This window comes from Hydra vulgaris, chromosome 01, assembly GCF_038396675.1.
Source record: "Hydra vulgaris chromosome 01, alternate assembly HydraT2T_AEP".
Lineage (NCBI taxonomy): Eukaryota > Metazoa > Cnidaria > Hydrozoa > Anthoathecata > Hydridae > Hydra > Hydra vulgaris.
In genome coordinates this window covers 68090001-68110883 of record NC_088920.1, presented here as the reverse complement: position 1 = coordinate 68110883, position 20883 = coordinate 68090001, and the positions used below count along the sequence as shown (strand labels likewise).

Sequence of the window (20883 nt, the reverse complement as noted above, 5' to 3'; positions counted from 1 at the left end):
TATATATATAGATATATATATATATATATATATATATATATATATATATATATATATATATATATATATATATATGTTTTTAACTAATTTCTCTCAGCAGAGAGAAATTAGTTAAAAAGAGTAAGAATGTCACTTTGCTGACATTCTTACTCTGTAACAATACTCTTAGTTATTGATTAGTGAAACAAGTGAAAATGTTTATTTAGCAATCCATTTTATATGCTTGTTAAAAGTGTTTAAATAGTTAACTACATTTTGGTTACTTTAAGACTAGAGAATTATGTCGTGAGAATTGTGTCATGAGAATTGTGCCAGATGTAACATTATCAAGGAAAACCTTGATCAAAATTATTAAAGATAAGGAACAATAGAAAACCAAGGATGAAACCTACTGTTACTTGTGGTATAGTTACCGGAAATGAATAAGAGTGTTGTCCATCAGTTAACAAGTTAGTAGAAGGAGGTAATCAAAATATTTGTTGTCAGAATTATTTGAGTTGTAAGACTCAAGATAAGATGTTTAATGATTTTGTTAGTTAAAGACTTTGCTAATAATAGTAAGAAGACTGGGTAGTAGTTAAAAAGTTTAGAACAATTTTTTGAAAAATTGCATCCAAAAGCTCAATTTTCCAGCAGGGAAGAAAAAAATATTTATTTAGGCACTTAAATTCTATAAAGACTTCTGAAGAGAGTTCTGAAGAACACTTTTGTTTGACTGTGACAGAAATGCGGTAGAGGTTCTGAGTTTGATTCCCACCACATCCCTGGTAGTACCGTGCTCAACTTGTTTCTCCGCGCAGCGGGCTTGTTCCTGTTTCAGAGTTATAGAGTTGAGAGAGGGTTATAACCACTAGTTGCCTCCTCATCTGTAGTGGCCTTCTTGGCCTTGGGGAGGTGAATTACAAAAAAAAAAAAAAAAAAAAGTTAGTAAAAACATGAGCTGTAGAATAGTTTAAGTGAAAAATAGTACAAAAACGGAAGACTGAGTTTAAATTTGGGAAAAAGTGGTGAATAACCTGTTTTGTTGAGATGACACGAAATTTGTATTCATTTATTGAATTTTATAAAAAGTTATAAAACTTTGTTAATGACACTAATAAAAATTTTCCATTAGTTTCTAGAACTTTAAGTTAAAAAATAAAAGAATTTATTGCAATTAGAAGTAGCAGTTGCACAAGAAAGAGAAGAAACAAATAGATTGTGATTGCACACCATTCTTGGCTGTGTATGTGTTGACAGTGACCATGTCTGAGTTGACATTTTAAAAATGCACTAAAAAAAAACTAAGCTAAACTCAAATATGAAAAAGAAAAAGTCTAAAATGAAGATATAATGAAAAAATAAAAAAACTAAGCTTAAAATACTAAAACTCTAAAAAGAAATAAAAACTCAAAAAACTGAAGGGAAAAAAAAAAAGCTTTAAGAAGTATTTTAAATTAAGTTTATAATTATTTAGGAATAAATAACTTTGATATTTTCTAATGTTATCATATTATGCAAAATGCTTTATAATAAAGTGTAAAGTTGTTTATCAACAGATTTTATTAAACTGCTTGATTTATTATTCTACAACATTATTATAAAACAATATGTAAGCAGTATATAATGTTTTAGGCGTGTTAAAGTTTTAGTTTTTTGTTTTGTAAACTGCAAGCTTTAAATAAAACATATTTAAAAGTTTATGAAAAAACTAAAATGATTAAACTAAAATTGTAAAAATAATCTATAAAGTGTATAGTGGAGCTGCTTTTAATTTGTTGTTAGTTTTTTAGAGAAGAAGTTTGTATACAGCTAAAAATATATGTTTTAGTATAGATTTTTTAAACATGGGATAAATAATACACTAAATATCTGTTAAAAAAATGAGGATCATTTATTAATTGTTATTTATCAAAGACTTAATAAACACCTTTTAGAAGGAAAAAATTACAACAAAATAGGTTATTGATTTCCAGATTTTCAGGTTTAAAAATAGAATTGACAAAAATCAAATTCCATTGATAATATTTAACTACTTTTAAAATGACAAAGATGGTTTAATCAATATTTACCATGGTTACCAAATGTTGCTTCTTTTTATTTTAAAGATTTTTATTTTAAAGATGGATTGAAAAATCAAATAATTCTGCGTAAGAAAAGTCAACATCATTATAGCATTGATAGACAATAGATTCACTTTTAAACACTGTCTTTGAATCACCAGCTTGGTTAGATTTTTCAAGAAGACTGGATGTACAGGTATCAACCTAACAACTATGGTAGAAAGTTTTTTTAACATAGGAGCAAAACCTACTTCTTGTTGAACTTATAAAATGCTGCGTTGCTTTAATTTGTCTGTGGATTGCCAATGCTTTGTCAATAGCTATAAAAAATAAACAAAGAGTTGTTTGTTGCCATATCAACTGCGAGAGCTGTCAGAACAGCAACAAATGATAATAACAGCAAAATAAACAACAATCACAATTTCAAATCAGAAGCAAACTACTAAACTGTTTCTTAAAGTTTTTTATTTCTTATTCTTATTTCTCTTATTTATCATTTTTATTTGTTTTTTGAAACCAAAAGATTTTTTTTACATTTTTAACTATATGAACTATATAAGTTCAATTATATTGACTATTTCACAATAACAACAATATTCAAATTAATTTAAATTCAATATATTGAAGACACAAACTTTGTTTAAAGTTATTGTTATTTATAAAAATAATATTGTTTAAAAAATAATAAAAATTGTTTTAAAAGATTTACATATGTCATTATAAAATACATATTTATATAAATAAAAAAAAGTCATAATACTCTATGATAATTTAAATGAAATGTCTTTATTGTAAACAATCATTAGAAGTAATTACTTACTTTATTTAAAGGCATTTTGTAGAACATAAAACATTAGAAATAAGCAAAGTTTCAAAGTTATTTATTCCAAACATAATTATAAACATCACTTAGAGTAAATTTTCTTAGCGTTTTTGTTTTTTGAGTTTATTTTTGTTTTAGAGTTTTAGTTTTTTAAATTTCTTTTTTCATTTTTATTTTTATTTCTTTAGTTAAGATTTTTTGTTCTTTTTTTAATTTAGTTTAGTGCATTTTTGAAATGTTGAAAATGTCAAAACATGTAAACAGATTTGATCAGAAATGGTATGCAGTCAGGTGCCATTTCTGACCATGTTTGTTTTGTTGTCAACATGGTCAGTGGTATTAGAGCCAAGACAAAAACAACAACAAAGAACAAAAAGAAAGGTTGTTCAGGTGAAAGGTAGTTGAGTGAAAGCACATATATAGTTGAGGACTCGAGCCTGATTTTACAGGTAAATTAACATGTAAGTATATGCTTAAAGATTGCTTAGAAAACAGCTTTTATATATACATATATATATATATATATTTTTAAAACAGATTTTTAAGCAAGTTTTAGAAACCTGGTTTTAATAAACTCATTTAGTGGGTTTTTGTAGCCTTAAGTTTTAACTTTTTTTGATTTTTAATTCATATTATTAATTATAATTACATAATATTAATTCAATAAATAATTCAAACAAATTTTTTAAGTTATAATAGTATGTTCAAGGACTAGAGAAAAGCATTTTATACCAAAATACAATGAGTAGTTAATAAACAATTAAAAAATCTTCAAAATCATAAAAATTATAAACATGATCATCAAAGTTAACTAAACATAATCATGAAAGTTAAAAAGACATGATCATGTAAGCAGGGATTATCTTTTTGCAGATATATCCAGAATTCCGGATATTTCTTTCAACTTTTAGTTTTTCCGGATTTCCAAAAAGTTTTCCATTAACACAAGTTTAAATAAATAATTTTGCAATATATATGTTTTTGAACTTTTTAAGTCATTACCCATACAAAAAAGAAAAAAAATTAAAAAAAATTGACAAAGCCATTTTAGCGAAGTTAAGACAATGAGGGAAAAATTTACCAGATTTTTTCAGTTTTTTATTTTTTTTATTTTTTTGTAAAATGTTTTCCTGATTTTTTTAATGTGACCTAGATGATCCTTGCATGTAAGTTAACAAGACATGAGACAAAACAAGTTAAGAAACTATCACACAGTGGGCTAAATACATTATTAGGAAAGCAAAAGTAATAACATTTAAAAAACTTATCAGATTTTTACCCTGTTGAGTATTTTTCATACTAAAATTTTGTGGCAATTACAGGGGGTTTTGCATACTTTTAAGCTATTTTGCACTAATATTATCTAAAGAGTGGAGTCAATTAGAAAGCCAAAATGTACACTATGTGACACCTTTATAATACTGACATTGAGAATTTCAGTCTTCTCTGCATTCTGAAAAAATATTTTTGAAGTGTTTCCATTATTTGATGATTCACAGTCACCAGGTTTTGGCATATTAATTCAATTTTATCTTAAAACCTGTTACAATTTTTTTCATGAATAGTGTATTTGTATCCCACTTTTTCATTGTCAATTTTTGTTTTAATGTTGTAAAGTTTGTATGTACAGTAGTTTAGTTGAAATATTTCATGAAATATTTAAAAATAATAATAATTTGTAATGAAATATTCAAAAATAATAATCTTTTTTCACTGCTGTATAGAATAGGCCTAAGTCAGGGGTAAAGCGCAGGGTTGAAAAGTAATGTTTTTGTCACGGAAGGAAATGGGTACACGAAATTGTAAATTAGAAAAAAAATTAAAACGCGCAGATTGTTTTGATAATGTTTTAGAAACTACCTATAAAACAATAGTAATTAGGGTTAAAGACATTATTTGTAGAGTTTGTATTATTTGTAAAGTTTCTGTTATAGGCCTTCAAAACTTGTGTCATTGAAGGAACAATAGAAAGGTCATAAAAACTTTCTACTTAGGGTTTAAATTCTATTAAACTTAATAGAGATACAGCAAGAAAAAAAAATCCTTTAACCAGGTATAAAACCTTTAAGTTAAATTTATAAAAGTGTTCTTGGCAAATATTAAAAAAAAATTTTTTATTCCAAATCAATTAAAGTCATGGAAAGACATGTCATGGAATGAAAAAGTTTTCATAGATTTCATAGATTTTTTTCATCATTGTCAATAACTTTATTTTTTTCCTTTTGCTTCTCCATTCTTTTTTTCCCATGTGATGATTTTTTAAAGGTGCTGTTTAAGTATTGAATTTGGATTCAATCTTCTAACATGGTGAACCTTTAAAGTTCCATGAGTGTAAATGCTATCATTTAAATTTGGGGACTCAATATATTTTGCGTCTAAGTAGATTACTACTTCAAAAAACTGTTGAGCATTTTTAATCACTACTGTGAACAAATTTTACAACATTTTCTTGATAGCATATGATGAATAAACAAGTTTTACAACAAGTTTTTAATAACATATGATGAGTTATGCAAGTTTTTTATTCCATAGAGACCATAGGTTATAATTTTGAGAATCTCTACAAAAATTTGATCAGTTTAAAAAGTAATTTATGGAATAAACTATAACTTTCAAAACCTTTACAAAATGGATATGAAGTTATTGTTTGATACCTTTGCTCCATGGTAATAAAAAGTTCAAGATTAGCTTCCAGTTCTACGTGGTAAAAAAGTGATGACTTTCTTGTCAAGACTGGAATAAAATATTTGTGTTGTCAGCCATTTTAGATGTAAGATTCTTGGAAGATCATTAATATAGAAAACAGGATTGTAACTTTGTAACTGTAAGGTTGTAACTTTGTTAGAACAAGTGTAGCTGTAGAACAATTGGATCAAAATCTATATTGATTGTCAGAGAGTAAATTACTAGGCTCAAGATGAAATATTAGAAATTTGTTAGTTAAAGACTCAAAGACTGATTGAAAAATAGTTAATGGAGTCAGAGTGTTCTCCAGTTTAAATATTGGAACCACAGATGCCATTCTGCAGCAGGCAGGAAAACAAGATTCAGTTATCTAACAGTTTAAAAAGTATTGAAAAAGTTCTGAAAAACACTTTTTTATGATTGTTATTGAAATATTATCTGGACCAAGTAGAAGAGTTTAAGAGTGAAATAAATTATGCAAAGGAGCGATTTGGATGTCTAACAATGGATTACCCTGTTTTTCTGAGATAACAGGAAGTTTGTAGTTTTTTATATTTTACATTATATTTAAGAGATGAATTAGAGGAAATGTTCTTTGCAAATAATACTTACATATCGTTAGAGAGATCATAATAAGATTAGAACTATCACATAAGAAAGGTGTGATACTAGGGTGAACATGATGTAGAAAAAAAAAGTTTTAGTAAGATCATAGTAACATCATAGTATTTTAGTAAGATCATAGTAACACCATAGTACCATCAGAGTATTTTAGTAAGATCATAGTAACATCATAGTATTTTAGTAACATCATAGTAACATCAGAGTATTTTAATAAGATCATAGTGACATCATAGTATTTTAGTAAAATGCGGTAGTGGTGTAGTGGTAAAGCATTCGCTTTATAAGCGAGAGGTTCTGAGTTCGATCCCCACCACGTCCCTGGTAGTACCGCGCTCAACTTGTTTCTCCGTGCAGCAGCCTTGTTTGTCAAGGCTCGTGTTTCGGAGTTATAGAGTTGAGAGAGAGTTATAACCACTATTAAGTAGCCTCCTCATCTGTAGTGGCCTTCTCGCCTTCTCAGAAGTGAATAACAAAAATAAAAATTAAAAAAAAAAAAAAAAAGATCATAGTAACATCATAGTATTTTAGTAAGATCATAGTAACACCATAGTAACATCATAGTATTTTAGTAACATCATAGTAACATCATAGTATTTTGACACTGAGCTGATGGCATCTATAAAAGAAGAAAAAGAAAAAAAAAAAAATTATTTTTTTATAATAAAGAATAAAAAATTAATATTATATGTAAATATGTAACTTATATAAATTAATAATATTATATGTAAATATGTCACTTATGTAAATTAATAATATTATGTCATTAAAAATTATGCAAATGTAAAAATTCTATTTATATAGGGTTATGTACAAACAAGTTCCAATGTCTTGAGTTTAAGTTGAGAATCATATAAGTAATGATTGTGTATAATAAATGTAAAGTTAAAGAAAACTATTTAAAAGTTTTTACAACTATAATTTTTTTTTGCTTTTACTCTTTTGTTTTGATTTAAAAATTTTTTAATTTTTAAATCAATGCTTTTTTTAATTACAAAACAAAACACGCAAGATTGTAAAACTGAAAAATATTTTCTTATTCAGCAGTAGATTTAAACCTATTGAAATGTTTAGACAGTAGTATTGAGAGCAATCCAATAAACTTTAAGCTATATGTCATGTTAAAAAAAAACTGCTTTATAAACTCTTTATGAAGGTTGTAGTTTTTGAGTGGTTACTCTAAATAAGCCCAACTATATTGCATAGCAGGTATAGTTTCAGGCCTTCACAGAAAGGTGTGCGATCGCAGGCCATTATATGACCATGCAAATATTAACTTTGTTTTGACGATTGGATAATGGCTATTTACATTTTAAAAACACGCTAAATAAACAAAGATTTTAAATTATATTTATACATTAGAAATAAATAACATTGAAACTATTATCTTTACTAATGTTTTTTATATTAGCGAAATGATTTTAAATAAAATAACAAATTACTGATAGTTTTTTTTAAAAGTATTAACTGGAAGTTGTATATGATTTTTGTACAAATTATATTAGTATGTATTTTTTATAATTATAATGAAAATGTTCAGACAAAGTCTGATTATCCGATATGCAAGTTGAACCCGTTCAGCCTTAGAGAAAGAAGAAATTTAATGCCTCATTGTATCAGAGTTAGTAAGCTTTTACACAAATGTGGACAGATGTCCAGAAGATACAAAGCTACCGAGGAGTAGATTTTACATTTAAACTTTAGCGTGAAAGTAATGTAGATTTAATGCCCCAGTTATTTGTTATTTATAACATGACTACATTTTTAGCCCAATAATTATAACCATTAGAGTGTGTGTTGTTTATGAGTATGTATTTTTTATAATTAGAAAAAAAAAATTTAGATTTTTTAAACAACCACCTTTTTAGACTGATAATCTTTAAAGAATTTCATTTAAGTCAATACACTCAAAAAGATAAAAAAATTTTGTTAGAAAAAAAGGAACAAATGTTTTTGAATTCCATTACAATTAAATAACTTTATTAATATATTTTTTTTATTATTGAAACTTAAATTCACTGCTTATACTTTTTATCAAAAGTATTGAGTATTATATATAGATAATTTTTTTATTTATAATTATTTTTTTTTATGTTAAATGTCAATCTTTAAAAAAAAGAAAACAAATAAGAGATGTTGTTTAAACAAAGCATTGATAAAGACTTGAATATTTTTTTTTTTTTTTAAATGAGAAATTGTTAACTGGCGTGTGTTTAGAAAGACTTCTGTTGTTTTTTTTATCTTTGTTTTTTCACTTTTTACTGTTGGTTTTTTCACTGTTTTTTTTTCAATTGCTTTTTTTTTTGTGCTGTATTTTTGAAATTTTCAAATTCTAAAACATTTTAACAACCATGGTCAAATCGTCAAAACAAAGTTATTATTATTAATGGCTTCCTATCAAGGCCTAAATTAATAAAAAATATTGAAAAACCAAAATATATATAAATATATTTTTTTAAAAAGGGTACACAAGTAAAAAATTACATTTTTTAAAAATAGAAATTTTTTTTTTTTTTTGTAGCTTTTCATTTTTTGTTTTTCTCTAATAATATATAAATAATATATGAATAAATTATCTAGAAAATAAAGAACCACATGTAAAAAAATGATATACTTAATATTTCTTTGAAATTCAGATCATTCTATAAAAATAATATTTTTTTAACTAAAAGTTGTTTATTATTAAATAAACAACTTTTAATAAAAAAAATTTATTTATAATAAAAAGTTTTATTATTAATAAATAAGGAACCATAAGTTTATTTTAAAAAAAAAACATTTTTAAAAATAAAATTTGTTTTCTTATATAGCATCGTATATAATTTTTCAAATAAAAATAAAAAAAAAAGTTAAAAATACTTTAAAATTGAAACATTTGTAACATAATTGCTATTGTTTAACTATCTACTAAAAATTTTTATTTAATTTTTAGTTGAGGTTTTTTATTTAAAAAGTTTTTCAAAACTAAAAATGGTATTAATATCCAAACTGCTGATGATTCGTAGTTTGTGCAATAGGTATATATTATTATGCAATAGGTATATATATATAATTTTTATTGGTTAATGATTAGAAATATGAAGAAAAAATTTTGAAATTGAATTTATTTAACTTGTCATGACTCTCCTCTTTTTGTAGATATCTTTTTGCTAGGAATTGTGTCATAGTTAAAATTAAATTATTTTTGGTATTTAAAGTGATACTAAAAACAGCTCATGGCATTTTATGTGAGTAGGGTATTAGTATCAATTGTGTGGATTGCTGTTTATCAACAGATCATGTATTAGTACTTGTTTTCAGTTTTGAAAAAATATTTAAATTTAAAAAGCACAACCAAAATTTAATAAATGTAATAAGAATTTTGACTAGGTAGTTAATGCAGCTATGTAGCATAGCTAATGTATTTTGTCGGACACATAAAACACAGAATGCAGAAGTGCAGAAATATATATATTAAAGCCCATAAACCCCTAACCCTATTTCCCGCACTTTACCCATCTTTTGATCATTTGTCCTTTTCCGCGGTGACTTTAAAATAAAAGTCACTACGCAAAATGATAATGCCTAAATTAGTATCTAATATTAATATTAAATATTATAAGCACTAATATTAGTATCTAATATTAGTGCTTATAATAATTTTTAAATTGTTATTATTCACATAAATTTAAATTACATTGATTGATTTATTAGTTAACAGGGAGACTTACCTAAACTCTCTTATTATCATCCTCACACATAAACTTTCCCATATATAATTTTTTTTGTTATGAATTTGTTGATTATTTAATTTATGATTATTTTGTTTATTTTAAGAATATGTTGCTCATTTTCATTTTTTTTTTTTTATTTGACATACCTAGCTCCCATGACTTGTTTAATGGGTCCTCTTTTAATAGTAATTTAATAATCATAAAATATCTTTTTATTTACTTATTATTTTTAAAATGTAGTGATAATTGTTGACTGGTGGCGTGACATTTTAACAACAACTATAAAAAGAAGCCATTGGCTTCCAACAGCTACACTATACTATGCTTCACAAGAAAAAAATTATGCAAAGTTTATGGCAGTTATTGGATTTTTTGACCTTCTTGAGTAAGTTTTTGTTAAATGTTGTAAATCAAAGCAGTATTGAGCTGCAATGCATGTTGCCATATGGTTTTATAATTTTATTAATATGGTGTTATACTTATCTTCTTTGATGTCATATGGTTTCATAATTTTACAGAAAACTAGCAATTAAAAACAGTTTGTTTTATGTGGTAAAAAATATATATATTTTAAAATATTAAAACACAAAATTCTAAAAAGTTTACTTAAATCAATTTCATTGTAATCTGAACAAACAATTAAAAAACTATTAAAGTGAATCATCAATAAAGCAATAACAGGAATTAATTATTAATTTATTTAAATGTTAATCAGGAATTATTTATTCATAATTTGAAATATCTTTGTGATTCTCAACGCAAGAAATCTTTATTGCTTGAACTGAGCAATAAAAACAGCAAAATATGAAATGCTAAATCAAACAAAAAAAAGTTTCTGTAAAAGAAGTAATACAAACCAAGAAAAATGAACAGGTATTCAGAATGAATAACCGTTTTTTTTAAAGAGAAAAATTCCCGTAATTTATCATTAAAACATAGTTAAAACAAATATATGAATGCTGAAAACAGACAAAATGCATCAGCCACATATTATTTATATATCTTCACTAAATAATAATGAACGATATTATAAAATAAGTATAACTAAAATCAAAAATAAAGTATATATAGTAAAAAGTTATTTGTAAAACAAAAATAAAATTATACCAGGTGTAAGAAAAGAAAAATCATCAATGTTTTGAACAAACTAAATTTGTGTAGTGGTAAGTAATAAAATTCTCCTCACAAGGGTTTATTAGTGTTTTAATTGGTTTAGCACCAATAACATCAGATAAACATTGCCACTTATGCTAAAACACAAAAAATTTTAAAACACAAAAGTAGTTTTTTTACTTACAAATATATTAATATAAATAATAAAGAATAATGTAAAAAATTTACTAATATAAATGTCAATACACATTAGTCATTACAAACTGTTCAACAGAACTATTAAAGTAAACCATTAATAAATCATGGTTTCAATTATTTAAATAGAGCTTCAGTATGATCAACTTCAAATTGATAACTCCGATGGGTTCTTGGGGTATCCGCTATGTAGCTATCATCAATATTAACAGTGTTTTACAATCCTTGCTCCAGACCAACTAATTAGGTTAACAACTACCTAAGATGTCAACCTAATTGATTGGTAAGCAACTGGTTTTGACTCAGTTGCCTACACCAGTCACTTGCCAACAATCTACACCACTTACTTGTTTAACTGAAATATGGTAAAGGCCTAATTGTAAGCAAATTATTCTTTCTCAAATCAATAATAATTACACTTACATAAGCACTAAATGTTAAGACTGCATAGTTGGCACTATATTTTTATACAAAGAATATTAAAATAAAATGGAACCAATAAGGCTGACTGCCTAGCAAACTTAGTACTTAAACAAGAAGTTGAAGTATTGCTTGCGTATACCCAAAATGCCTGCTCCAATGATACTACTATTTCCAAAGTGCGTGTTGTGATACATTATATTGTCATCATGATGCATCATATTGTTATCTCAACTCATCAAACCAGCATTAACTAGCTGCACAGTTGGCCGCATATTATTCTTGTATGAAATCTAAATGATTGCCCTGCTGATCTTTTTTGCCATTCTTACCTACTCATTCACCTTCATATCACCTCATAATAGTTAGTCAGCCTCCACCTAATCTCTACAAAACCACTCTGGCCCCTCAAAAAGTATTGAAACCTTAATTAACTCACTATATGGAATGCAAACAGCTTGCAGTAACTTAATCTATACTCTCTGCCAAGAGAGTATAGATTAAGTTACTGCAAGCTGATCAAGACATCTAGATCAAGACATCTACCAACTGCTAAGAGCAATAACTATTGTCAACCCCAAGCCTTGGATGTCACTGTGAGCTTTAAAAAAGATTATCAGCTTTTTATCACTAATTGAAGATGTATCTATAACAAACACTTCTTCTTTCACTATCTCATAATTTTTTTTCCTGTTAGAAAAACAGATAATTGGCGAGAAATTAGGTTTGCAGAAAATTCAGTCAGGTTGGCAGATACATCAGTATGACTTTAGCAACTTTGAATGCATCTTGAAATGAATCAATTTAAAATAAATTATTCATAATAATACTGAGAGGAAATAATAGATAATAGTCTAATGATAATCTCTCTATATATTGTCTAATAATAATATAATTGTGCAAATAATAATATAGTTGTGTAATAAGATAATAATAAATCACTTTTTGAAATATTCTTTGATTTTGCAAAAGTATTTTGATCTTGTTGATCATGAAAGTTACCTTTAAAGTTAATGAATATTCTTTCTAGCTTGCTCACATCTTGGCTATAATATCTAGCTATAATATATAAGATAAATCTAGCAGCTTACTTCACTAACTTAATTAAAAAAATAAAAAGAAATAACAAAAAAATAAAATGTATATTTATATATACGAATAATTTAAATGTATTCTAAAACATAGAGTGCTCAATGTTCTTAAAAAAACAGAGCAATAATAAATTAGTAGAAAATCACTTATCAAATTTTTTTCATTTCAAATAAAATAAATTTGATAAGTGATTTTCTACTAATTTACAATAAGTTATAAAACATAAAAACAGCAGCATACTAATTTACTTTTATTTGATATTTCAGTCTGATTTGTACAGTCATTATTAGACGTAAAAAGTATTTATATTAATGTGTTTTTATGTTTGATGATGGTCTTTACAAATCAGACAGAAATATCACATAAAAGAAAACTAGTTAGTACGATGCTGTTTTTATCTTTTATAACTTATTATAATTTTACATAAAACATGTGTCACTAAAACACTTACTGATTTATATATAAATTTGAACGTTTAAAACTCGCAAACAAATTCGAATATTTCTGCAGTTCAAAGTTAAATATATTCACCTGATTTTAGCAATTAAAATTATATAAGTAAAATGGATAGAATTAAAGAAAGCGACAAACAAAAGCTTATTGAAAACTTCTATTTAGATAACCTAGACAAAAGGAAAACATTTGCAGTACATCATTTTATGCAAATGAAAGTTGCAAGGCGAACAATTTATAATATTATTAGAAGAGTTGACAACAATATTGACCTTAAAAGAAAGTTGGGAAGCGGCAGAAAACCATACAAAATGGACATAAGAAAAACTTCACTCATTAACAAGGCTGAAAATAAAGTTGGAGTCTACCAGAGAAAACTTGCATTAAATATGGAATTCATAGAAGTTATGTTTATAAAATTTTTAATATGTATGTACTTAAATATTTTAAAAGAAAGAAAGCACCAGAAAGCTCTGAAATTCAAATAATTAAACAAAAACTACGACTGTTTTTGTTTAATTATTTGAATTTCAGAAATTTTTTAAAACTTTTTTCTGACCGTCAAATGAGTTTGAAATTATCATGGATGTCGAGTCCTATTTTACATTGAGCTGCCAAAACACACCAGGAAATGATGGATTTTATAGTCAATCTAAAGATAAAATTGAAAATAATATTAAATATAGGTTTAATTCAAAGTTTCAAGCATAAGTTTTATTATGGATAGCAATCAGCAGATTTGGTAAATCAAAGCCTTTCTTTGCAATTAAGAATAATGCCATTGATGCAAAAGTATATTCCCAAGAATGCATTGAAAAGAAACTTGTTCCCTTCATCAATTCGCATCACAAAAATATAAAATATATATTTTGGCCTGCTGGTGCAAGCTGTCATTATGGAAAGCTTGCAGTTGAAACTTATAAGAAGTTTAATATAACCTATGTTTCTAAGGATGATAATCCACCAAATGTACCGCAATTAATGCCCATTGAGATATTTTGGGCTCACCTAAAACAGAGAGTCTATTCCAATGATTTCAAAGCAAAAAATCTTAACTACCTGAAAAAGAGAATTCAACTTTTAGCGACTGTGGCACAGTGGTTAGAGTGCTTGCTTTATAAGCAGGAGATCATGGTTTGAAACAAGCTTTGGACATATTTTCGTGTCACGGTAAGGAAGGAGGCACGAACTGGTTAAATGCACTTCTGCGGTGCTCTGTGACAAGACTGTTAGGTCTTCTTGGGGCACCTAAATAACAACAAAACAAAAAAAAAGTAGCGAGATTTCAGTCCAAAATACTTTGAAAACCTTCTTTGCTCGCTTAAGACTAAAATTCCCTACGCTGTTGATCATGGGACACTTTCAGTTATAAGATGATATATTATTGCTATCCTTACTTATTTGATCAGTTGTGAAGTAATAATATAATTTGAATGACAATTATAAGCAATTCTTTTTTGTGCAAATTTTTAGTAGCCTCGTGTTATATATATATATATATATATATATATATATATATATATATATATATATATATATATGCAACTATAAATATATATATATATATATGCAACTACAAATATATATATATAAATATATATACAACTATAAATATATATATATATATAAATATAGATATATATATAAATATATATATATGTATATATATATATACATATATATATATTTATATGTATATATATGTGCGTGTACATGTAAACATATAATAAGTATATATTTATGTATGTACTTATATCAAATACATATACATGTATGTGCTCAATTATATTTTAGATGTTGTTTGAGTATATTCAAGTATTGTGGTAAAAAGATGGTCATAGAAAAAAAGTAAGTTATTAAACATTTTAAAATATTGTTTCTCTGGTCTGTGCACAGGTTGCACTTTATTTATTAGAGGTTTAAAATATCTTTAAAAAGAATACATATAGATTATGCAAAGCAAATGCAATGTGTTTTTTTTTTTTTTATATCAGATTTGTTTATTTCTATCTTAAAAAGATAGAAATAAACAAACCTGATATAAAAAAAAAATGTCTTTCTAAAGAGTCAAAACTTCCTTAAATTCAAATTTTTAATTTTATATTGTTGCCTAAAGGGCTGTAAATATAATATATAATAAAATATATATGATAATCATAAATGTATATGATAATCATAAATTAGCTAAAAATGATAATCATATTAGATTATTGTGTATATTTTATTATTATAACTTTTACCTTAGAGGCAATAAAATTGATATAATTTAAAGACTGAAATAATAAGTAATGAAATATCAAATGGATCCTGGAAACATTTTTAAGACCCACGCAAGGGGGACAACCAACTATTTTTTATTTTGTCAGAAAAAATTAACAAAGGGTAATAAGTTTCAAAAAAAGTCCATGGGGCGCTGATGTCAGGCATCTATTTTGACCCCTGAAATTTAATAATAAAGTATATATGATAATCTAAAATGTAATTAACATTTAATTGATTTTTGCCACCATTCTTCTTATAACTTGTATATATGAAGACATTAATGGAATTTTTTTTAAATTATTTTTTGCTAAAAAATTTAAAACATTTTTTAAATTTTCTTGCAGAAAAACAGTTTTCTGAATAGAATTTTTTTTATATTATTATCCTTTTGAACCAGTTAATATATGCTTGTTTATATTATACCTTTGAATTATATTATACCTGTTTACCATTATTTATTATCTCGTTTACGGTTTATAATATTACAACAGAATTGTCAAACAATAGTTTGGGTTACAAATACCAAACTGTGTGTTAGTAAGGGGATTGCATTGATCAGATAATTCACCACACTTGTGACACCACATTTGTGACAATGTGTTTAAAAATGTATTGTTTTTTTCTATGGTTATGTAGTTGAGTGATTTTTAAAACTTTTGTGAAAAAAGAGGAATTACTATCAAAATGCTACCCAAAAACAAACTATTGACTAAAACAGCAAAAGGTTTTTTTTTAAAGAAAAAACAAATTACCAAGAAATAATTTTGTTTTCCCTCATAAATTCTGTATTACTCGATGTTCTTACAAATGTACTAGCTAAACTTGTAAAATTATTTGTTGTCTCAACAAGAAAGACCTTTAAACTGTTTTGACTTTAAAGTATAACATTATTTTTTATCAACATGATTTAAAATAAAAGTTAAAAGTTTTAAAACTCTTTTTAAAAAAGTATATAAATATAAAGTATAATAAAGCATGTTGATATAAAGTATAATTAAACATATAGGTATAAAGTATAGTAAAGCATATAGATATAAAGTGTAATAAGACATATAGATGTAAAGTATAATAAAGCATATAGATATAAAAAATATAATAAAACATATAGATATAAAGTATAATAAAGCATATAGGTATAAAGTATAAAAAGACATAAAGATATAAAGTATAGTATAGCATATTGATATAAAGTATAATAAAGATTTAATAAGGTAAAAAGTAAATTTAATAAGGCATAATTGCAAAACAATATAATGATAAATGTTTTAGCAACTGATTCTAAGCCAGAGAAAAATAGTTAATTTAAAAAAAATATATCAATTTTTTAATTGCTTAAGCTCTGTCAATAACTCAGCTTTTTTTTTTTCTTAAAGAAAACTGTTTTTTTTTTTTTTTTTTTTCTATAATATTTATACATATATATATATATATATATATTTTTTTTTTTTTTTTAATATCTTTTTTTGTGTGTGGTAGCTTGTGTCTGACTAATAAAAATATTGATTACAATTACGAACAAACTTATCTTTTATTTAAATTTTATTTTTTATTGTGTTTTTTGTTATTTAATATGTTGTTTAATAATTATTAAATCAATTATTTCTTTTATGCTAAGGTTTAAAAAAAAACTTTTAACAAATTCACAAAAAACATGTTTACAACTTAAATTTATATTTAACAAAAATATAGGTTTTATAAATTTACAGAAATCACATTTTTAAATAATTTAAAATTTCTTAACTAAAATAGTTTTACTAAATGAGCATTGAATAGTTGATAAAGGTGTTATAAAAAAAGATGTTATAAAAAAAGATGTTATAAAAAGTTAAAAGTTCAATGGAACTTCTAAGTTATACTTACAAGTTTAATTATAAGTAAAACTTAGGTCTTTTGTTCCAGATGTTGAACTATTTAATAGATAAAATACAGTGATTAAAACTAACTTCCAAACACTGGAAGTTGTATTTGGAGTGTGCTGGGTTTATTTGGAAGTCTTGATGTAGTTATTATAACAGTTGACTTAAAGGAGCTCGCACGATTTAGGAATTGATCAAAAAACAAGAGCTTAAGGAAAATGTCAAAATATAATTCTCTTTACCAACAAAGAGAAATGAAAAAAGAAAACTAAGGATCAGAATATTGACATCAGGTACCATCAATTAAAATGTTGCTATAAAAATCATTATGTATTAATTTTTTTTTAAGTATATAAACAAAAAAATATCATTTTTATTTATCAGTTAAACACTTTAATACTTTTAACAGTGTTTTGAATTTTTGAAAAAAAATGTTAAAAAATGAATATAAAACTTGATTTATTTTTATAATTAAGCAATTATAGGATATATATTATTATTATTATTATTATATGTAATACATAATTGTCATTATGATGCTATTTAATTATGTTATAATAAAATTTAATTTAAATTTAGTACTTCAGACATTGCAAAGCAGTTTTTTGAAAATAAATATTCGTCTATAAATAAGCAATCATTTCGCACTTCTGCTATAATGCGAGACCATGCAAATCATATGAGATCAAGCAGTAGTGGTTAGTTTTCTTTAGTTTTTAACTTAAATGCTTTAGGTAACAACTCATTTACCAACTAAATATAAAAAAAAAATTTTTAACTAATTTAAGAACTTTAAAGTGTTTTAGTTTTTAAAACCTTTTCTCTATTTAGCTAGCAATGTTTCTCAAATAACCACAAGTTCTGAAATATCACGAAACAGTTTGGACACCAACCTTTCAGCGGAAGTTTCTTTGGTTGTTTTAGATATGCTTGAGTTGTTTTGTGCTCATTTTAAAGTAATTTTTTTTTTTTAATTTAGTTTAGTTTCACTTTTTTCTTTCTTTAATATAAGGAATTAGCAATTATGTCTTAATGTTAAAAACAATTTTAATATTAATAACAATTTGTTCAAGTATTAAAAAAATTATGAAAAATGAAAAACAAGATTTCATTTAATTTTTAAATATTAACATCTTGGAAAAGTTTCGTTCTGTAATTTTATTAAAAACTCTTTCGTAACTAAATATATTTTAACTGATTGAATCTTTTTTAATAAAAAAAACATGTTGCAATGAGGGTTTATTATTATTTTTATTTATTTACTTTAGCATAATTAATAAGGACATAGCCTTTAGATTTTTATTGTGAAAATTTATTTAATTAGGAAATAATTTCCGACCATAAACAGATGTTTTAATTTAAGGTGTTTTAATTAAATCATACATTATTAGTGTTTACGACATTCAACCACAAAGCTAAATTTATAAATATTGTTATTTTCTATCAATGTTATTTGCAAACTCATAATAAATATTTTATTATGTTTCCCACTATTGTTATATTATTTTTTTATGTTTCCACAAATAATGAATTCATTGTTTTGAATTTTAAAAAACACTTCATTGACACACTAATTTTTATTGGCGCACTATTTTTTATTGAGCACTATCTTTTATTGACGCACTAATAAAAAAAAAAGTTTAGAATATTAGTGTGTTTTTCTGATTTTAAATCAATTTTTTGAAAATATACCTCAAAGAAGGAAAAAAATTTCTGTCTATAAATATTGAATTGAATAACTTTTCTTAAATGCTATAGCAGTTTTGAAAAGCTTAGAAACTTTATTCTGCATATATGAATAACTTTTTTTTTTATCACTTTACTTGGTTCTGTTGTAAAGTGACACATCAAATAACTGTCTTATTGTTGTAAAGTGACACATCAAATAACTGTTATATTGTTGTAAAGTGACACATCAAATAACTGACATATTGTTGTAAAGTGACACATCAAATGTCATATATTTCATAAATGTTATGTATATTATTTTATTATATATTGTTTTATTAGTTTCACCTGGAGCAAGATGAAGGGGACAACATTTTAATGAAACAGGTAAAATAATATTTTTTAAAAGCTACTGTTTTTATTTTGCTTTTTAAAGTTAGACGTAAAAGTTTTTATTTAAAATTGTTTTTTATAGATAAAATAATATTAAAAATATTGTTGAAATTTTTACATAATTTAAAGTTTCAAAAAATTATTTAAAAAAGAAAATTTGTTTTAGATATTCAATGTTATGATGACATTTCTTCGTGTCCCACAATCTGAAAGTATAATGAAACATGTCTTTGCCACGCTTCGCAGTTTTATTCAAAAAGTATTTTTTAAATTTAGTTTTAAATTTTGAGCTAATATAGGATTTGAATTAAAATTGAATGCTGTGAATGATGGCTAGAATAATAATCATTTCTACTTAATTTAGTTTCCAACATCATTGTTTAAAGGAAGTTCAAATCTTTGTGGTGTTTTGTGCTATGAGGTTTCATTTTGTTTTTCCAATTTTTTCTAGTTTTATGAATTATTTATTTTGAGTTTTTTTTTTTAATATTTTTTTTAAATCTTTTAAGTCTTTAAGCTTTAATTTTAGCTTATCTTTGAATAATAAACATAATTATATGACTTCTCATTCTTTTAGATTTTATGTTTGTGTAATTCAAAAATTGAAAGTGTTCGTACACAGGTAACCTGCTCATAAATTTTGTTTTGCTTTTTACATAATATTATTATTTTTTTATTATTATGTTATATTTATTTCACGCAGCTGTTAAAGGTTTATTTACTTATTTTGTGCTGATTTTTTGTCTTATTTTGTGCTGATTATTTTGTGCTGATTATTTTGTGCTGATTATTTTGTGCTGATTATTTTGTGCTGATTATTATTTACTTATTTTGTGCTGATTTATTTACTTATTTTGTGCTGATTTATTGTCAGATCAGGTTATCCTGCTACTGGTAACATGTAACCCAGTACAATCTGCTTCATGTCCTGCTGCCTTGTAGGATACGCCTTTTTAGGCAAAGGCTAGGAGATGCCAACTCCGATTTAAAACACCCCCTGCCTTGGGGCTCTTGGTTGAGTAAAGGCTAGAGATGGTGTCTCGATAAAAATACTCATCTTGGGCAGATGTTAAATGCACCCAGCTACTGTCTTGTAGAAGGCCTCCTAGGCAAAGACTTAAGGGGTAAACAGATTCTATCTGTTGACCAGCCTCGCACCCCTTCTTCATCTATTAGGCTGGCGCAGATGTATTTTTATTACATTGTTTCCAGTTTAGGATGTTGAATGCTGGATCTTCTTGACTCAATGCATGAGTTTGCTTGTGTCACTGTTTTTATGACTAGGCAACTCATTCTATTATCTCCTTATGAGGGTACAGCTCTAAAACTCAGTTTTATGGTTCTGAGGCCGGCTGGTAGTCAGGTTTCCCGAACTCTGTGGTAGCTCTCAGAGAGGCTGATTCCATCAACAGCTGAAAAATATCAAAGTATTAACAGTGCCATGTTGCGCATGGATGGTGTCCCTGTTTGTACTTTTGGTGTGCATTGCGGAGGCCACATTTGGAGCCCTTTGTTACGGCTTAGGGTTTATTAGTAGTAATGAGGCA

The 20883-nt window shown here is 25.4% G+C and overlaps 1 protein-coding gene across 2 annotated transcripts in view; it reads left to right on the top strand.

The window, feature by feature from the left end:
• The window catches only part of LOC100203107 (dedicator of cytokinesis protein 9), an 88834-nt gene that overhangs the window by 44872 nt on the left and 23079 nt on the right, over positions 1–20883 (top strand). For both annotated transcript variants that reach the window (XM_065789014.1, XM_065789015.1), the window contains exons 23-30: positions 10125–10269; positions 14952–15005; positions 17855–17973; positions 18107–18231; positions 19286–19330; positions 19503–19595; positions 19701–19757; positions 19914–19958. In XM_065789014.1, coding sequence (XP_065645086.1) covers positions 10125–10269; positions 14952–15005; positions 17855–17973; positions 18107–18231; positions 19286–19330; positions 19503–19595; positions 19701–19757; positions 19914–19958 — 683 coding nt within the window. The remainder of the gene's footprint in view (positions 1–10124; positions 10270–14951; positions 15006–17854; positions 17974–18106; positions 18232–19285; positions 19331–19502; positions 19596–19700; positions 19758–19913; positions 19959–20883) is intronic.